A 19,730-nucleotide genomic window follows, 5' to 3' on the forward strand; every position below is an offset into this window, starting at 1 on the left:
TCAAATATGAAAACTACTGAGCGCTGGGAGTTTTTCCCAGCGTGAAAAGAACTGAATCAATTACCAGTAGTATAAAGTCTAGCATTTGTGCGAATGCATTCAACTACTCCCTTAATCATGTCATACTTGTCGGCGTGCTGTTTGCCATTTTAGTGAAGTGCGTGCTAACGTTGGCTGGTTGAGAATGCTCTAAATACTTGGTCACTCGGTCGAAAATTCGATGGAACAACAGATATATAAACTCCAGAATGATTTCTTAGCCTAGTTTCAACACAGATATTTGAATGTCTTTGAACCTGCAAATGACCAAATCAGTGCTTGCTGGGTGACTTTAACTCTGAGAGAGAGAGTCATCATCTGATGAGGAGCTGCAATACGTTTTCACTGATCACAGAGGTCTGTGTAGGTACGCGCGCAGTGTCTTCTGGAGGCTGATCTGAGTCTCCTAGGTTCGCAGCTAAACAGATTTGCTTTGACAGCTTTGATAAGTAGAGACGCTAATACGCTGTTTAGAGCTCCAACAAGCCACCGAAGGAAGACAAATTCAATTTGTTCCATCTGACAGCTAGCAATGGCAAGAGTGATCGGTCTGACTTGAATGGGTTTTCTCCTGAGCTGCGAGCATCACCTTTTGGCTTCTGGCATTGAGGTGGCACAGACATTTTCCAAATAGCCATTTAGTAGCACATGGAGGGAGGATAAATCCATCCTCCGCAAACATCGCTTTTTATCAAAATGAGGTGGGCAAGGACACCGCACCGCAAGTTCCACGGTGCTGATTTCCTGTGATAAAATGGAGCTTTTCCTCAGCGATGATTTTTAATACCCAATAGTGACACATTTTTGGATGTTCTGAGATACTGAAAAGAGTGATGGACACTTGAATACTGTAGAGAAAGCTCTGCAGCAAACAATGTCTTACAAATGCTTTTTTGCTTTTAATTGAAACCTTGTCTACTGGAAAAGAGAGAGTCTAAGATTTTATATCATGATTTAAGCAGTATGACACATAATGTCACTCCTACTCAGGCACTAAAAATATCCCACCTTTTGAAAAAGGATGCACTATCAGCGCTCATCTGTACATTTGCCGGATCTGTGGGCCCTCTCTTAGAGAGCATCTTTTGGCAGAAAGCACCGCAGGCCATTAGCGAGGCGTAAGGAGTCCCACTGGTTTATTTCCAGTTCAGACTGTGGCTTTTCTCTGCGCTGGGAGCAGTGATTTATCCTTCTGCTGTCGCTGCTGTCCTGCTGTCCTCAGCAAAATCACTCTGTAAGCACACCTTCGCCAAGCTCGCAGTATTACACTCAGCAAATGATAAAAAAGATCTCAGATGTGCCACCCTCCCCCCCCTATACCCCCTTCAAGTTAAGTATGATTAATCATACATCCTTTATCTACGGGTGTCTGTTGTCCTTCTAATCATCCACATTGTGCTTTTACGGTGCATCCATCCAAATTTTGTTTATGTGTGTTTTCACTCAGTGCTTCTTTATCTTTGTATTTTATTTGTATTTCTTTGTTTTTTTTCCTATTCATTTATTTATTTATTGTGCAACTGACACCACAACAGAGCAGCAGGAGACAACCTATGATTAAACACATCAGCTTTTCTTCTGGTGATTACAGACAGCAGCAGCAGCACAATCCTCTCACACAGCCTAATGACATAAAGCAGTACAGGAGCCCAGGCAGGTTTTTGTATATCACATAATCCCCTGTGATAACTACAGCATTAGCAAAACCCCAAAGCATCAATCACAGTAGGAGTCAGAAGGATTTTGATTTCTGATAAACAGCGGGGATTACAGTTATGTGCTCCGTGAGACTCATATAGTCGGCGGATTGCCCATACGAGGAGATGTGTGCACCTCTCGAACATCGACTGGGTGCTGATGTGTCAAAATGCCCAGATTAAGACTCTGACATTTGCTGGCATTACTCAAACAAATATAAAGCAGATCGACATGATCTCTTTTTAAATAGTCAGGAACGTAAAATAATGCCAAACAAATATCATTACATCATGCCAATACATTACCTATGATCAACACAGTGCAAGCCTCGTGTTCATTCTACCCTGTTAACCCTTTTCTGTATCTGTTTCTATATCTGTGTACCTGTGAACATAATTCTTATGCTGAAACGTCACATGGCCACCGTTTTATTGTTTAGCTATTTGTTCAGATGATTTAATTACAAAAAAAACATATAAATAAAGCTTTGTTAATGAAGGTCTTAACAAGACCGGGCATTAAGATCCAACCCTTTCTCATAGAAATAGCATTTAAAGACTAATTACTTGCAACAGCAAACTAATTTTGAGATACATACATTGATATCACCTGATGAAAGTAATGAGGAAACACTTTTAATGAAGATAGAAGCAAAGCAGTCAAAATAGTCTTGCATTTGCTTTGCTTACAGTAACCACGCTTACAATTTTAGTGTTTGCTGGAAAATAGTTTCACACCTAACCTGTTTGGTTTGGTTAAAACCAACACTAGTGCAATTCTTTCGGGCTGGTGAGAAGGTGTCAATCAAACCACTGGACCGAAACCACTCGGAAAGTTAGGTCATGGTTCGCTTCCGTGCAGGCTCTGGGGCGGTTGCTTTTGAGGTGTGAAAACAAGCAGACCAACCACAGGATTTCTGATGATAGGTTTTTGATTTGAGCACTTTTTTAAAAACCTAAATAAATCTTTTGATGGCAAACTGTTCAGGAACTATTAGAAATCTTACTAGTGGTCTGTAGCCGAGCCATGTGCTCATGTTTAATCATTTCAAGGTAACAGTCTCTGACTGTGATGTGAAGTCATTGTTGCTTTTTGCACCACTCGGTTGTTAGTCACTATTCAAAACATACAGTAGATTTGCAGTCTGATAACATGTGTATAATCTGTTATTCTTTGTGAGGTCTTTGTGAAACCAAAGAACATAAATAACATTAGAATTGCATTAATTGCAGTGGAGTTTTATTTCTCCACTTGGGTCATGATAATGCAGAATGGCAATCGCCAAAATTGTCTGATCAAAGAGTTACCTGACAGTCTGTATAACCTTATGCTCACCCCGCTTGGGTTGTTTGTAAAAAGTCAGTGTGGACTGGATCCAGACCAGAACTGTGTACTAGAACTAGTGTACTTTTTTTGCTTTTTGGTTTGGACCAATGTACAAAACGACAGACATGAAAACACCCAAACCTCAAGGAGCTAACCCAAACTTATTTTTCACACTGGTTGAAATGGTGAGTCTAACTTTTCATTCAGGGGTACTAGCATAAAAGTTAGGTGCACCTAATAATACAATTTAATGTAATTTCTTAACACATTGTGTTGATGATTGTAAACCGGAATAAAGGTGCACACACGTCAGTCTTGTGCAATGAAATGCAACAAGAAATTTCAATTGTTTCTATTATCTAAAATATCTCAGGTTTGCCCAATGTAAATATATAATTGAATTGCAATCGACAGATTTTTGGGTGTGTATGTTATCAAAGTTGCACCCTGCACTTTGAACCCCCATCAAAACCACCTCCCTACAACTTATGTACAGAAATATATAACTGTATGTGATATATGACTGGAAAAGACACAGTCCAGGTAGTATTGACGTTTCCCATTTAAAGGTAATTGGCAAGTGAAATTAGCAGTATATATAAGTCAGTTAATTACACACAGATTGAGGCCCTTATTATGTTATTGTGTTATGGTGCCTTTTACCACACTCTAAGACAAAATCACAGTAAATCAAATTGTCATAAACCAGTTGGGCCCTGTGGGGCTCTCTGGGAATCTGAGGGCTGGAGTTGCTTTGTTCAGTCAGTAATCCAGACTTTGATCAAACTTGACCAGTTCTTCCTGTAAACCTGTTTTTGGGGGCATTTTATTACAGACAGTGGAGAGAAAGAAGTGAGCGAGAGCGACAGAGATCTAATAAAGGTCCCCAACCAGACTCATACTGGGGATGCAGTAACCCCAAGCTACGTGGGGGACTGACAAACGTGACCTTTTCAATGTGTGCAGCAAGAATGTTTGCTGGTGTAAAAGAAACAATTTAAAAACATGAATTAGTTTAAAAAAAAAAAAAAAAAAACCTGGAAAAAGGCATACTTTGCCAGCAAAATGAGATTTATTTTTCTGCTTTAATTAATTTTAGTTTTGACTGACAGAATGATTAAGCTAGAAACTCGCCCACGGGACATTAATTGGAGTGATACACATTGTTTACATATCTGACACTCAGTCGTAAACATACCGAAATGAATAAAGTAATCTTTAATTAAATGGATGTTTGAAGAGGATGTCAGAGGAGGAGTTTCCTCAGGTGTTCTCTTCGATCAGTTGGTTAGCACAGAGGAATTGTGCAGTGTACTGGTTTTGAATTTGAATTCAGACCAAGAACGTTTCCACCAATTTTTTAAAAAAATTTTTCATTCATCCAAGTCTCTGGGTCTTTTTAAATTTCCAATTAAAGACAACATCCTATCGTCTAAATGAAAATGGGCATTTGCTCTTCCCTCAGCTCAGTGTCTAAATGTGTCCCTGGTTGCATAGAGTCTCAAACAAGCTGCAGAGTAAATTCATATTTGCTTGTCATGTTTTGATTTCTCTTTCACAGCCTGTGTAATTGTTACATTCCTGTAAATTTACTCTGTTATACTCTCTGCCTGAAGCCCATGTTTAAAGAGTCGATATGACCCCTGCACCGCTATACCGAAAGGAACACAGTCACCCTTTGTTCTTGATTAGAAAACAGCGTTTTTGTTCAAGCGCAGACTGTGTACTGAGATATCCATACAAACATCCCGGACGCTGTGTCCGATACACAACCTGTCAGAAAGGTGGAATGGGTGCACAAAAGCTGTAGTAACACAGAGAGAAGTCGACTGTGTGATCTGGCTCTGCAAATCATTGTTCAGGAGACGGCACAGCTCGGTGATCAAGGCTCCATCCAGGTGGAAATGATGGATGCGCAGGACATCGGTTAAACTCAGCACATTTAAAGCATTTCCTGACACCCTCTGTTCGCCCCGCTGTCTCCTTTGATGATCCTTTTGTAAACTTGAATACATTAGAGGAGGGACCTATCTTGTTTGCTTAGATAGCTTTAAATCGAATTTTCCTGACCCAACAGTTCGTGTCCTACTCAGTATATTTGGAGTTAATTAGTGTGCGAATTTCACTAGTGGTATTGAAATGTTTCAGGTGATGTAGCGGAGTGCACACGCTGTAATGTGAAGGTGGACATGTCTTACATATTCATCAGTCCAAGGTCATGTCTTTGCAGGAGGCCACTTATTCCCATTTGCTAGCACAGGGTTTGAATTAACACAGTGGGGGAATGGTATTTGGGTTGAGGCATGGGCTGAATGGACTCCTGTATGATCACTCCTAGTCACAGGCCTTGGAGTAATTACAAAAGTTGGGGGAACTTACAGCGGCTGAGACGTGCTCAGTACAGCCCAGCCAGGATAGAAACCCAACAGTCAGTTACTGCATTAGAGCGAATCACTAAAGCTTGCCTCTCAAATCCCTCACCAAGGAATTGGCAGAAGCCTCCTAATAAGCACTCGCTTTTGAACAAAAAGGCAGGAGAAATATAGGTGAGGTGTATAACCAAACTGGCTCTTGTTTTTTTTTTTTTTTTTTTTTTTTTTTACCTCCTGCTAGCTAATTGATGACCTAGATAGTTGAGGGAGACAGCTGTATAACTCACCGTAAAAGGAAAACATGGAGAGGGCGAGAAAAGCATCGCTTTCCTTTTGTCTGCCTGGCCATCTACAGCTGCCGGTGGAGTTGTGTTCAGCCCGTGTAAAGGTTGTATGACTTCGGTGGGTGTCCGCACACAGCTCATAGGAATGCATAACATTTGGGTTTTCATGGCTGAAAAGCGGTGACCTTGTGAAGTCATCTAAGCCTTTGATGGATGGCGACATGCCAAAGGTGGTCAAGTTCAATGTTAGCTCAAAACAGCACATTATGATAATGTCACACATTGGAAATTTATGTTAAAACATTCATAAATATGCGGTTCAACAGGATTCTGGATATGTCTTGAGCAGATATCAGTAAAGTTCTGATTCAACAAAAGGATACGGGCAGAAGCACATGTGCAACTTGCCCTAAATAATGTATTCTTTATATATATGTTATGTGTTGTGTTATTTTAGTTTTTTCTTACATCAGTTAATTATACTTCACTCTTTCTGTTGACTCATTCTTGATTCGTTTGCATTATCAATTAGCAGCCTGAAAGTTTAAGATTCAAGGCTTCTGGACTGCACTTTGAGGCTAATTAGTTGAGCACGTACAGCGTTGATGTTGTTGATGTAAAATCACTCACAATTTTACATTTCAAAGACGATGTACTCGACTTTGGGAGTAGTACACTGCCTGTGAAAAGCTGCCGAGAGCGGAGTGAATAACCCAAGTGGCATCGCAAGTTAGTGTAGCGTAAAATATCCGAGTCCAAGTCAACAGTTTCAACCGGAAGGCCCCCTGAAGTCAGGTTTTTCACTCAGAAAGTCTGATGCATCTTACCGACCCACCTTCAAAGTCCAAGATGTCTGCTTGGTGCTTTATCAGCTGTGAAAGCTGGAGAAAACACGTTTTCTTAGCACTTTTATTCTCTTATTGCGTTAAATCAGCCTTAACACATGGTACTGTTCAACTTCTATCTGTGGACGTGCTTCGGTGTTTACACGCGCAAACTCCTGTATAATGCATTGCTATGAAAGGATATTAGTATCAATGGCAAACAGTGGCGAACCTGAGTAGAACTGTTTTCTGTATACTGCTTAATATTTAGTGAAATTATAATAAAGGGTCTGTTCAAACCCCCCCCCCCCAAAAAAAGTGCCATCTTTCCATTTATTTTCCATCATTGTAACTGATAATGATTAATAAATATTTTGATACCACATACTGTAATATTTAGAAAACGTGTGATTTTCCAAGGTGGTTATTGTACAGTGAAAACCAAATATCATTGCACTTCTTTTTTTACAGTCTGCATTGTTCTAAAGACACAGGAATTAAGGCAGAAATGTCCAGATGACAAGATGTTTATATTATAATTACATTTTAATTGTGAGCTTTTGTTCTAATTCTGTTTTTTATCGTGATCTCATTCTCTTAACTCAATGCTTTCATTGATTGCTGAAGCTTGCCTGAACCTGAATTGCCAAGAATTTCACCGCCTCATTGCAGTCCATACTGCAGCAGAAACGAAAGGACACGACTCTTTGTTGGGAAGATGAAAAACAGCATAATTAATCATGTTGATGATAAATAGCCTGATACATAAGTGCCATATCTCCATTAAGGTCACTCTAGGTGGTTACAGTATGAGGTCACTACATCAGAAATGTCCCATTTTACATATTTTCAAATGTTTTTGTCAGCTTTTTAGTTTTAATTGTACAGTTTTAGTAAAAGTGGCTGTTTCATAAATTGATATACATGCAGGTTATGACGTTCAGCAATTTACTTTGTTAAAGAACTTTGACTTAATGTTGTTCCCCCCTCCCCTGAAACCAGACCTACAGCTTTGCTACTGTACATACCGTTCATGTTAATTTAGCGCAAATTTTCGGCTAAGGCTTTCTGACAGCAGAGAGTCAATGACAGAGCATTTTCATGCAATATAAAACCATAACCCATTAAAAATGACACATTAGACCTGAGCAAGACATGTTCCCACACTGATCCTATCAGAACGCCAACAGGAAGAAAAACGGCTGAGAAGTTTTCTTTAGCTTCAGTGGCTGGTTGAGCCACATGTGATTGACATCAGAAATGTCTTTACTCTTTATCTCAAACACACAGATTGTGATTGATCTGCGCTCTCGCTCTCTGTTGCAGTTTAACTTTGTCGGCAAACTCCTCGGGCCACGCGGGAACTCGTTAAAGAGACTACAGGAGGACACTCTCACAAAGATGTCAATTCTTGGAAAAGGATCCATGAGAGACAAAGAAAAGGTAACAACCCACTCTGTTATTTCACTTTTCTTCCTGCTCTGTCTGCTCTTTATACTATTTTACCTTGACATAATTTTATCTATGCTGCTTTCACATCATCTGAAGTAAGGATGGGTTGGAACTCCAGTGTGTTTAAAGTTAGAAAAGAGACATTTGAAGGAGGTTGTCCAATCAAATACAAATCAGATAATCCATGCACTTGTTCCAGTTTTCTTCACTGTTCCAAAATGGGTAATTTTTTAAAGAAAAGTTGTCCTTTTTCCAGATGTTATTTTTTAACAGTTTGTTAAAGAGAGATAGAAGATGGAAAAGATGCGTTGGCAATATTGTTGTTCAAACTTTCATGCCAATAAAGCCCCTTTGAATTGAATTGAGAGAGAGAGTGCCTGCCATAGACTGAGAGACAGGGAGTGACACGCATATCAGCTGACACACATATTTGTGGTTTGTTGTTTTCTTCTTCCTTGTTATTACTGTTATACTGACAACAGACTTACTACACTATCGTTCTGTTTTCTCAAGATCTCGAATTAATTATGTCGTTATCTTGAGATCTCAAGAAAATTATCCCGCAAAATATATGACTGCATGGCCCTTTGGCTTCCGTGTGTGTATATATATATATATATATATAGTTAATCTGCTACTATTTAATCAAATATTTTTTATCTATGTATGATGTATATGTTACAATCTAACATCATCATTGTGATTGGTGCTCAGCTACATAATGTTTCTAATGTAGTTGATGTTCAAGTAATAAAAAATCAAGCCTTCAAATTTAAAAAAAAAAAAAAAATGTAACCTACTCTTAAAAGCATGATCACAGAGCAGATGTCATTATCTGGAATCAAGTTTTTTTTTTTTTTTTGGAACTTCATCTCTATGTTTACATGTTTGTCTCATTTTGAATCAGATGTGAGTGAACCAAATTTGACAGACAGCTCCCGGGTCTCATGGACTGCTTACGGTTTTGAAAAACAGCTTCATCTTGAAAACAAATTTCAAAAGTTTATGGAAATGTGAATGATCTTGGGGATCACCAAACACGCCTGACATCTTTCAAAGCCTGCTCTCTCATAAACAAAACACACACAGCCGAATCAAGTGCGGGCTGTACACAAGACAACGCTCTGTCTGAGTGTATGCTTTTGTCTTCTCTGCCGCAGTGAGAAAAAATGCTCTTTGTAACGGAAACTTAGTGGTAAAAAAAAAAGGATCAAACTTGAAATTTCAAATGCAGGAAGCCAGCTTAACGACTCCTATAATCCATGATCATGTGGGCACATACAGGGAGGATATAAATGGCTCTAACAGCGGCTCTTTAGCAGCAGAATTGATTGCATGCTGGACTGGTTAACAGAGAATAAATCGACTTCACTTGGCTCGTCTGCGTCTCTCCGCTCCCTCTGTTTGTCAGGGCTGATTTGTTGGTGGCGATGATCCTCACCATCATACAGCACATTCTCTTTGATTACCGTGATCAATAGTGTTTGATGGTCGACTCCTCTCGACTACATGGAGAAAAAGATCTGTCATGGAGATGTGCTGACCTCGGCAGCCCTTACCTGTCTCAACAGACTCAACGCGGGATTTATGACTGACAGCTCTCTGTCGCACGGCTTCCTCTTTTTTGCGGGAAGAGGGATACGCCCTCGCTACAAAACTGCTTCTTTATCTTCAGCTGGGTGCTGACTTTCTGTTTTCAGCTGCACAGCGTGTGCATCATAGTTTCCAGCACTTGAAATTCCTCGTGTAGGTCAGGGAGCTGCACCACTGCAGAGCAAAAGCAGAGGGGTCTGCTTTCAAGGCTGTAAAAAACTGTAAAAAAAAAACAAAAAAAACAAAGCTGTCTAGCTGTTACTGAGGCCCCAAGAGAGGCAGTGTCTCCTTTAAGAGAACGTTTCTATATATATTAGAATATTTATATAAGCTACATACTGTATTGTGCATCTGCCTGACTGACAGGAAGATAATGTATAGTCTTCACTCCGTCGAAGACAGAAGACGGAAGTGTAATTGTAGTCTCGGTACTCAGAAAATACAGTATAATAGATGTGTTGGAGGATGAAACTGTACAATGCTCAGTGCATTCCCTTTTAAGCCCTTACATATGGCAGAGACAGTGCGAAGAGCAGGGATAATTGCTCAGATAGTTGCAGCTGCGGGACCTTGATCTTGTGTTGACAAGAATGTGAGTGCAGAGAGGTTGAAAGGCACCGAGCTGTCGGAGTCAGAGTCTCCCCGCCTGGTTATGGCACCGCGGTTGTCCTGCCGCTGTCAGAGCAGGATGATGTAAAGGCATCCGTGCTCCGCGCCCCCTTCTCGTTAGCGCCGTGATTAACTCATCCATTTTCCTCCTTGGGACTTGTACTCCCTCTTTAATTTTCCTGATAGTCAAAACAATCACATTGTCTTTGTTTCACTTTTGGTAAGTCCTGTGTCGGGTTTAATTGCGTGCTGCTGTGGAGAAATACCTTCATTGTGTGCTAGGATTTGGTCTGTATGCGTGAGAACTGTCCGACGTTAAAAAAAAAATAAAAGATAACCTAGCTGTGTGTGCCGGCAAATAAATTGTAAGTCCATTATCTTGTGATGATCTAGGGACGGTATAATTTAAATCACTGTAATAAGCACATGAATTATGGGAGATAAAGTTCAGGCTGACAGTGTTTGGCAACAAATTACACATTTCATTGTAGTCTCCAGCTTACAGGCTTACTCAGTCAATTGACATTGTCATACTGTATGAATCAATGCTAATTGTACAGCAGCTGTTTAATCGAAACCTGCTGGCTGTTCTCGCATTGTTTTTATTCTACTGTCATAATCAATGTCTTAATCCCTTTCATTGCTCTTTTGCTCACCTTGCGCATACCTCTTTTTATTTCTGAAGGTATTGATGGTGCTGGGTAGATTTGTCACACAGTTAGAGGCTGGGTAGAATTTAGCGACAATGTTTGCGATCTCATTGGCTCATTTTTGGAAAATAGTTGGGTGTTGGGGTATGAGGTATTGTGACAATCAGGCCAATCTATCGAATTCAACTCGAGTTCTCTCAAGCCTAGATAGTGGGGGTTAGGTGGGAGGGGACAAGAACCCAAAAGCACATTAGCAAAATAATGCTGGGGTTGACAGCCAAAAACTATAAAAACTATAACTTATCGGTTGCCCAAAATCATTGGCTGGTATCTGTCTATCACAGATATATCGGTGTCAGAGTATATGTTTAACATTTGTTTTAATTATGAGAGTTTTACTGCAGAAAAAGATGCTTTTTAACTGTTAACTGTTTCAGTGCCCTAATGTCATTTGGACAGCAATTGTATTAAACTGTAAAATATCCTGCTTCCTTACAATTTAAGTTTTATTTCAAAATTCTTTATATATGTCATGTTTATATTGCGTTCTAGTATTGGTAGCTCTCTGCCACCAAAAATCCAGTACTGATTGGGCTTTAATACCAACATAAACCACCATGATCCGAAGAGAAACATGTAGAACATCAACAAAAAGTGCGTTTGCATTTAGAACATGAAACCAGTGTTTCCCACAGACTGACAGACGCTATAACTGTAGCGAGGATGGTTTGGGATTACCCCATTTCTCGTAGTTTCTCCACCTTATTTTGTTGTTCACTGTAATAATCTGTTTACTGTACTGGCATTCCCCTTAAATCACCTTGCTTTTGCCTTCAGTTCTCTTTCTACCCCTCTGGTCTCAGACGCACAATGGCTCGCCCCGCCTTGCCTTGCTCGGGTTCTCTCTGATTGTATTTGTCGGCTCTGTTGACTTTCTTTATCAGCGGTATATTTTAGAAATTCACCTAAAAAACACAACAAAAACTTTTTTTCACCTGAAATGCTGTTTTCGCAACAGCAGGTGAGCTATGAGTGAGGAAGCCTTAATAAGAATAGTAAAAGCAGGAGTGGGCACACAGCTTCTAGCTTCAAAAAAAGAAAGATAATAAATGTAGCTTTTATTTATTTATTTTTTTTGTTGTGGGCTGCCACTGATTAATGGATGTATGGGAAATTCACAAGAATGACACATTTAACGACTCCGTCCAACATTACGCATGGTAGCAAATGAGGGCTGTCACTACAACATCACATGATGTACAATATGTATCTATTTTCACATGGTTTTTAAGAAGAATCTGCTGGTCACATACAATCATACTGAGTACAACCTTCAAAGTTTATTTTAGAGGATTATAACAGTTGCAGGTCTGATGATGTTTTGCCAGTATGTAGACTCTCAGAATTCAACATAATCTGCTACTTCCACTGTACAAATGGGAACTAAAACAGCACAAACCACAATCCCACAGCACCCTATAATGGTTGGAGGATACCGTCACACAACTCCACAGCTTCCTGTTAAGCACCAAGCAGGACATCTTCAAGAGAGTCTTGAATAACAGGGTCACTGTCACTACAGACTATAACAGTTTTTGCATAAATGCCACTAAAATAGTCAAAACAATGAAAATATAACCCGACTCCAAACCCTGGATCACTGCTCAAATGAATCATAGCTTGAAAGAGCAACAAAAAGCTCTTGGGCTCAAAGACTGGGCTGGTCTCAGGACAGCAAACGGGAACATCAAAAACGAGGTTCTTAATGCAAAACTGAAATAAACTGGAGCATGAATCTGGCAACTTGAACACAAACAAGATCTCCAGATGGTGAAAACTCAAAGTCAAAGTCAGTCAGCATCAACTGACACAAAACTTTTCACCAATAAACTGCAAACAAAGGTCAGTCATATAACCAGCAAATCCCATGAAAAGTCAAAAAACAAACCTGATAGTTCTTCTACAGTTGTTTTAAAATAATCAGTAATTTCCTACAACAATTGGACACTGTAGTTTCAGCAAATTATCCTCAAACTGTGGAATAGCGCATTTGTTGGAAACTATTTTCAGAAAATGATTACTTCAAATATGGTGAGCCAGTATGTGTCTTTAAAAGTTTTCAAACAACAATGGAACTTTATGGCTCAAACTTTAGAATAACAGAAAATATCAGTTCCATTAAAATAGTTTTGAGCAATTAAAATGGATTTTAGCTTCAGTTGTAGATATTTACACAGGTAAAAACTGTGAAATTACCTTTAAATGTGGACGAACAGTGATTCACTGAGAATCGTCATGAAAACTACAGAAAACTGCTGGTATTACTTGGGTTTTATGATCTAATTGTATTTATTTAATATAAACAAAATTGTAAACTTGATATAAAACCTTTGATTTACTTTTCAAATAATGTCAAAATACGGTTGTAATTGCAAGTGAGGTTTATCATAATTATTACAAGACTGCGCTACCACCAGAGTTCTGCTAACACAGACACATCAGTACCAGTGTAGTCCAGTAGAATCCATTTCTGTTGTGTTAGTGTTTATTTCAGCTACAACAACCCATCAACAGAAGAAGCTGTTACCCTGACCCTACGGCTGGAGTCAAGGAAAGCTAACATCCACTTAACTGGTACTAAAAAGCACAAGCCAGCATAACGATGGTAAGCCAAGATTTGCTGTTCGTACACATTAAAACCATCGACAAATGGTAACATTAAATATCAAACTTAACAACTAAATTTGGCAAAATGCATTACTGGAAAGGTGATTTTTGAATAACACTTTGCTTTTATAATTATTTAAAGTTAGAAATTCTTCTTGTCATTTTACATAAGACATGTGATTACACAGTCAATACAGGAAAGGTATTTATTTGTATTAAGACATGTAAAATTACAGAATTGCGTGGACAATTCTTTGATGGTTCTGTTATTTTCATGGAACTCCTCAAGAAAAATATCATGTTTGTAATATATCTGTTATCATATGTTATCAGACTGTCTTGAACCATAATTTGTATGGTGCAGATTGAATCATGATGGACAAGGTGTCAACGGATCGATCGTCTTTTGAATTCAATGAAACACTGAATAAAGTCAGTCCAGAGAGTGGTCAATAGATCTGTGGGGTGAAGAGGTAGAAAAGGACCTGAGGAGACTGTCCTTGCAGTGCTATAAAAAAATAAAAGAATCTTTAAATCAATTTTGTATATTTATAGTAACCAGTGAATGGAGGCTAATAAAGGTCAGATAAAGTTTGTCCTCCTTAGGTACTGGTGAGGACAAAATTGCTGCAAACTGGTCGATACATTTCTTCTCTATATGTATAAGATTATGTCTGCATTTGCTCATTGAAGAAGAAATGTGTTTAATATTATAAGCCACTTTGAATGTCACAAATGTAAATTCACAAGGCTGATCGATACAAAGGTGCAACATGATGTGTCAACTGTCATTCAGACAGAATGATAGAATTTCCCCTGTTTCCTACTGTCTGTACACAATTGCACTTGCATGGAAACATCTGAAGCTTGACGCTGTTCTTCACCTCTAAGCTCCATCTGCAGGAGTGAGCCCTGTGTTCAGAGCGTTCTGGCCTTCTGTTTCCAGGGTGAACGGCTTTTCATAAGCAGATTTACGGAGGAAAAAAAAATGTAAACAGAAGGAAGATGCTGCCAATAGATATGAAAAAAAAACAAAACAGACAGCTGTAATCTCACACCGCGGGCTGCTTAGCTGGACCCTCTGCCGGATTCTTGTTATCGGCGCTGGGAGAGGGGTCCACATGTATGAAAGCTGCTATTATATCTACAATATCATATGCAAATGATGTGGTCACACATAGAGATTGGTTTCACACCAAGTGGGATCTCACATAAATATCGCTTTGAAATTGTTCATATGTAAAGTAGACCACATAGACGGAAAGAGACTTTTTAAAGAAGAGGAAGTCCTCAGATGACACATGCAAACATTAGATCTTCCGTTTTTTTTTTTTTTTTGGCTGATGATGGTTAAAGCGCTCCATAATGATTGTTTTTCTTATCTTTTTTTTTTCATGCAAATATACCAGGGAACACATGAAAGGGAAGACAGGAGACAGATCTGGAAGCAATCGTCTCTTTCTAACACCCGGCTTCCACTCCCAGCTCGACACCGGCAGCTCTGTCAGCGATGGTGCAAGGCGCACAGGAGCCCTCTGCTCGTAAAGCACAGATTTATGGGGGAAATTAACATATCATTAACATACCACAGGCACACTTAAAAGAAGGTTATTTATAATTAGGTGACATCAGAGACACTGGCTTGCATGGTGCTGGAAAGGGAGAAGGGGAAGAGGAAGTTGCCGCCACTGGAAAGGCCCCGGAGAAGACTTTTCCTTTTTTTTATTGAAAAGAAGGAAACTGGGGCGCCAAACCTGTTGTTTCCTTTGTGCAATGTGGTGGGAGACATTTGGGGTTTTTGCTGTCCTATTTCTCACCATCAATAACATGACACTGGCCTGCTTCTGTCGGGCCTGAATGGCCTGTGCAGCCTCTCACTGTTTACACGGTGTATTTTTTGTTGCAGTCTAAATGAACTGCACTTGTTCAGGCAGAAGTGGAAAGGAGAGAGTTACATCTGCTCCACTTTCAGGGTTGAGTGCACAGTAAACAACAAATGCGTCTTTATTTAGGCCTGCACATATACCTGCAGCTGTTTAAAGCTCAAATCTGTCACCTCTGTCATGGCAACAGGTGACTAATGTTGGAAGATTGCAGAGCCTGCTATCTGTTACTACAAATGCTACCACTAATAGTTTTGTTTATTCGAGAAAATGAAGATGTCCCACGGAATGTAAGTCTGGTGCAGCAGCTGTTTTGAACAGATTTTATTGGCCGTATCAGCCACCACATTGTCTGACCTGACAAGCTGATCGACATCTTGCAATCAGCGTTACATGTTTAGTCGAACTCCGCCAGACTGATTGTGAGGAGAACATAGACAACAGAGCCCAAGACATCATCTGCCTAGTCCCGCCCTACCGTGCTGTGATTGACGCCTCATTTGGATTACGGTGCAGAAAGAAATTTTACGCACTCACAGATAACAGCCCCCTCAATATACCTGACTTTGTTCATCAAGATCCGTACATTATAACTTAGAATTTAACAGAAACATTGGAAGTGAGTCAAACTTCTGCACCAAAAGCTGATGGGATCTGTTCTGGGCTGATACCCTTCCTCCATCCAGTTTCATGGACAACTGTTCAGTGGTTTTTGTGTAATCCTGCTGATCAACCGACCAACCATCAACAGACAAACATACACGTGGACACAGTAGTGTGAAGGTGGAGATGAATAGCAAATGCCTGCATTTGTTTTAATATTATTTTGAGTGCATTTTTTAACATATTAAAGGAGCAATGCGTTGTTTTGGGCAATACATTTTGGTCGGAGGTGAAAGACCTTCGTTGACTGATTTTTATTAATGCCCAAACAAACTAAATAAACAAACTCTTGTTGTTTTCATGACTGAATAAACTGAATAAGAGAACTGACCTTAAAGGAGAACACAGTTTCATCCTGTTTTACTTTGTTTATTTTCGGCAGACCCTGCTACCTTTCCAGCTTCAAACAGTGTACTGGGGACCATATTATCTGTGAACTTGCTTGTTTATTCTGTTATAGAAAAGATAAATATTTCTGAGATCGTATAATTTCCTCATTAAAATAAAAAAAGTGCTGTATCCTCGGCATCCGGACTTGTTTCAGTCTTGAAGATGTTTCACAGATTTGTACACTGGGGAGAAAAAAAAAAAACAACCTCTCCATACACGAATGGCACATCACAGGAGGGCCAACTCCTCACGTCAAGACTTTGCTGTCCACTCACATCTGAAGGAGAAAAAAATCATTCCTTTGAGGACAACAATGTAAACATCTTGACATCTTGAGAAGACAGATTTTGAGTTTGAAAGAGGAGTAAAAGAATCAGTCTATGTCAAACTGGAATGGCCGTTTTCGAACAGAGGAGTACAGTACTTATCTCCCCAGACATCTTAACAACAACTCACACCTGAGCTCACCAAGCCCTAAAAACACACATGAAGGCCGGTTGGGTCAACGACCCACAAGTGGCCCTAACGGCTTTCAAGTTCAGGCCTCACACATGTCCTTAACGACTCTGTAAGGACACTCCCACATAGAGTTTAAGACCCTGCAACTCCCCTCCAGTTAGTTAGAACCGAAGAAGCCTCCTGCATGAGCAGTGAAACATCTTCAAGAAACTGAAACAAGTCCAGCTGCCAGCGATACGGCACTTAGAATCACCATGACCTGGATGAACTGAGAGCCTTCATCAACATCTCCTTAATATTGTAAATACTAAAATTCTGAGTTTGAATTTCTTCTCCAAAGATGACATGTTATGCCTTTAATGTATGTATTGAACCACTGAACAAGGCTAATCATTTAATTTAGATTTTTACATTTAGAGTTGTTAATATCTGATATGTTATTAAATGCATAAAAGTTAGTATTTGAAACTATGGTGACCATTTTGGTTTGTCATTTACAAAAGCCTACATGATATAGGACGCCAAGAGGTTTTGAAGCTACATTAGCAGCTTGGCTGCATGGATGGCAGTGTTGGTTCACCATTTTGGTACAGAGTGAAGAAACTTAACAAGTATTGGATGGATTGGGCATAAAACCACACTATATGGTGTCAAAGTCTGTGCTTAGCATGGACATACATCAACCCAAACCTCCTCTTAACAACATCTATTTGATAATAATAATTAAAAAATGGAATTTCAAATGTTGTGGACGTATAACCATATCTGTGTAAGTTGGAAAAGCAGGTAATAAATAAATAGCACCCGAAAGGCTTAATGATAAAACTTGCCAAAGAATTCCACCAGGGACTAACTACAACTATTAGCGTGGGGGAAAAGCCATTTATTTAGTTTTGATGCTCTCTACATTAATGTGGCTTATGGTGCCTAAAATGGATTGAGTGCTGGGCCTAAGCCTTTAATGATAGGGAAAACCCAGCACCTACTGCCACACTCATGGCTCTGTGAGGCGGTAATGTTCTTAGTAAACTGAACCAAAATGTGAGTTAAACCAAAGAACGGGACAAACACCGCCTGGCGCCAGAAAAAAAGTCATGGGATCAATTTTTTCGACAAATATCCCAACCAAAGTGCCAAATCCATCCAGCAGTTTCATCAGTCCATCGGCTGGAAAAAGGTGCAAAAGGAAAGGTCAGGAGATCACACGTTTGGGGGATTAATCCTCTTGGCACCATAGATCTGATATAGAGAGATTTCAAGCGACAGACAGATGGACATTGCCCTGGAGCGATGCTGCTAGAGTGGCTAAAAAAATGTTGTCTCCTCCAATATATACTTGACAAAGCAAAGTAATGTAAAAACATGTTTTGTTGAGATGGAGTTAATGAATACCATCTTATCTACTTGCTATTTAGAGAGTAATAATCCTTTTAATTTGTATCTCTGGTGCAGTGCGCTCACTGCTTTGCTGTCTTTTTGTTAAGACTTTCCATTTAAGAAGATGACCATTTTAAACTAAAAAAAATATGTATTTTCTTGACAAGATAATGTTGTCATTTGTGGCAAAAAAAATGACCCATCTGCACTCTTTGCAGAACTGGCCTCATTTTGCTGACAATAAAAATACATTGTCACTGTACACCAAATTTAAGCAGCGGATAATGGGCCACCAAATGATGTAGGTTTAATAACTATATAATTATGTTTCAGGTAATTATGTAGTTATTATGTAGCTAACCCTTGTCAAGGTCCTTCACTGTTTTACCAAACTCCTTTTGACACTCACACATTTTCTTGACAAGCACTTTTTATCCCTATTCAAGACTTTTTCAGAAGATCACAAAAAAATGAACAGTATTGGACCCCGTCAAATACTGTGCTTTTGCCTCACAGAGTTGCTGACTGTATTTTAATAAAGCTACAGTGATCACATTGACGAGATAAAATGCAGCAGGAGGAGCAGATATTATGATGAAGTGTACGAGAGCGCACACTCTATCTGTACATTTGTTATGCCGACAGGCAGCTGTGTGAGGACAAAAGCAATCGGTAAAATTTGACAGCCGCGGTTGAGGATTGTACATTTTTTGCGGTTCGCAGACATGCAAGTTTACAAGAACCCACATAAATATTTTCTGTTGGTTTTTTTTTTTGTTGTAACTCTGCAGCAGTGAGGCATCAAAACTCATTATGTAACTGTTATGGAAAAACTCTCCGCAGTAAATCCTCGCCGAAATACTGAAAAAAACAAGATAAATGCTCTTGACTGTGACAGCTAACCCACGCTTGTTCCCTAGACAGAGGATATATGATACTGAACTGTCTTTTTTTTTTGTACCATCAGGAAGAAGAGCTACGACAGAGCGGCGAGGCCAAATATCATCACCTGAATGAAGACCTCCACGTCCTCATCGAGGTGTTCGCCCCGCCGGCTGAGGCCTACGCCAGGATGGGTCACGCTTTGGAGGAGATCAAGAAGTTTCTCATACCAGTATGTTCCCTTTCGCCTGCACACACACACACACACACACACACACACACACACACACACACACACACACACACACACACACACACACACACACACACACACACTTTGGGTTTCCTTTTTCTCCTCCTGACTTCCTTCCCAGCTGCTCTTTGGCCCCGACCAGCTAATTTTCAGCTTGTCCACAGTGAAACCTGTGAGTTACAGCAGAGACAACCCGCTCTTTCACTTACACTCTTTGTCTGTTACTTGCGCTGTAATTCCATCAGGTCCGTCAGAATGTGTGTGTGTGTGTGTGTGTAGAGCTGCGTCTGATTCGGTGTGTGTGTGTGA

General features: G+C 39.7%; 1 protein-coding gene across 2 annotated transcripts in view; it reads left to right on the forward strand.

The window, feature by feature from the left end:
* The window catches only part of khdrbs3 (KH domain containing, RNA binding, signal transduction associated 3), a 117,990-nt gene that overhangs the window by 53,086 nt on the left and 45,174 nt on the right, over window positions 1-19,730 (forward strand). For both annotated transcript variants that reach the window (XR_005073177.1, XM_037090694.1), the window contains exons 3-4: window positions 7,870-7,986; window positions 19,254-19,400. Coding sequence is in view for 1 of the 2 variants with exons in the window: in XM_037090694.1 (XP_036946589.1) it covers window positions 7,870-7,986; window positions 19,254-19,400 (264 nt within the window). In the remaining variant the exon portion in view is untranslated. The remainder of the gene's footprint in view (window positions 1-7,869; window positions 7,987-19,253; window positions 19,401-19,730) is intronic.

Source organism: Acanthopagrus latus, chromosome 3, assembly GCF_904848185.1.
Source record: "Acanthopagrus latus isolate v.2019 chromosome 3, fAcaLat1.1, whole genome shotgun sequence".
In the NCBI taxonomy this organism is placed as follows: Eukaryota; Metazoa; Chordata; class Actinopteri; order Spariformes; family Sparidae; genus Acanthopagrus; species Acanthopagrus latus.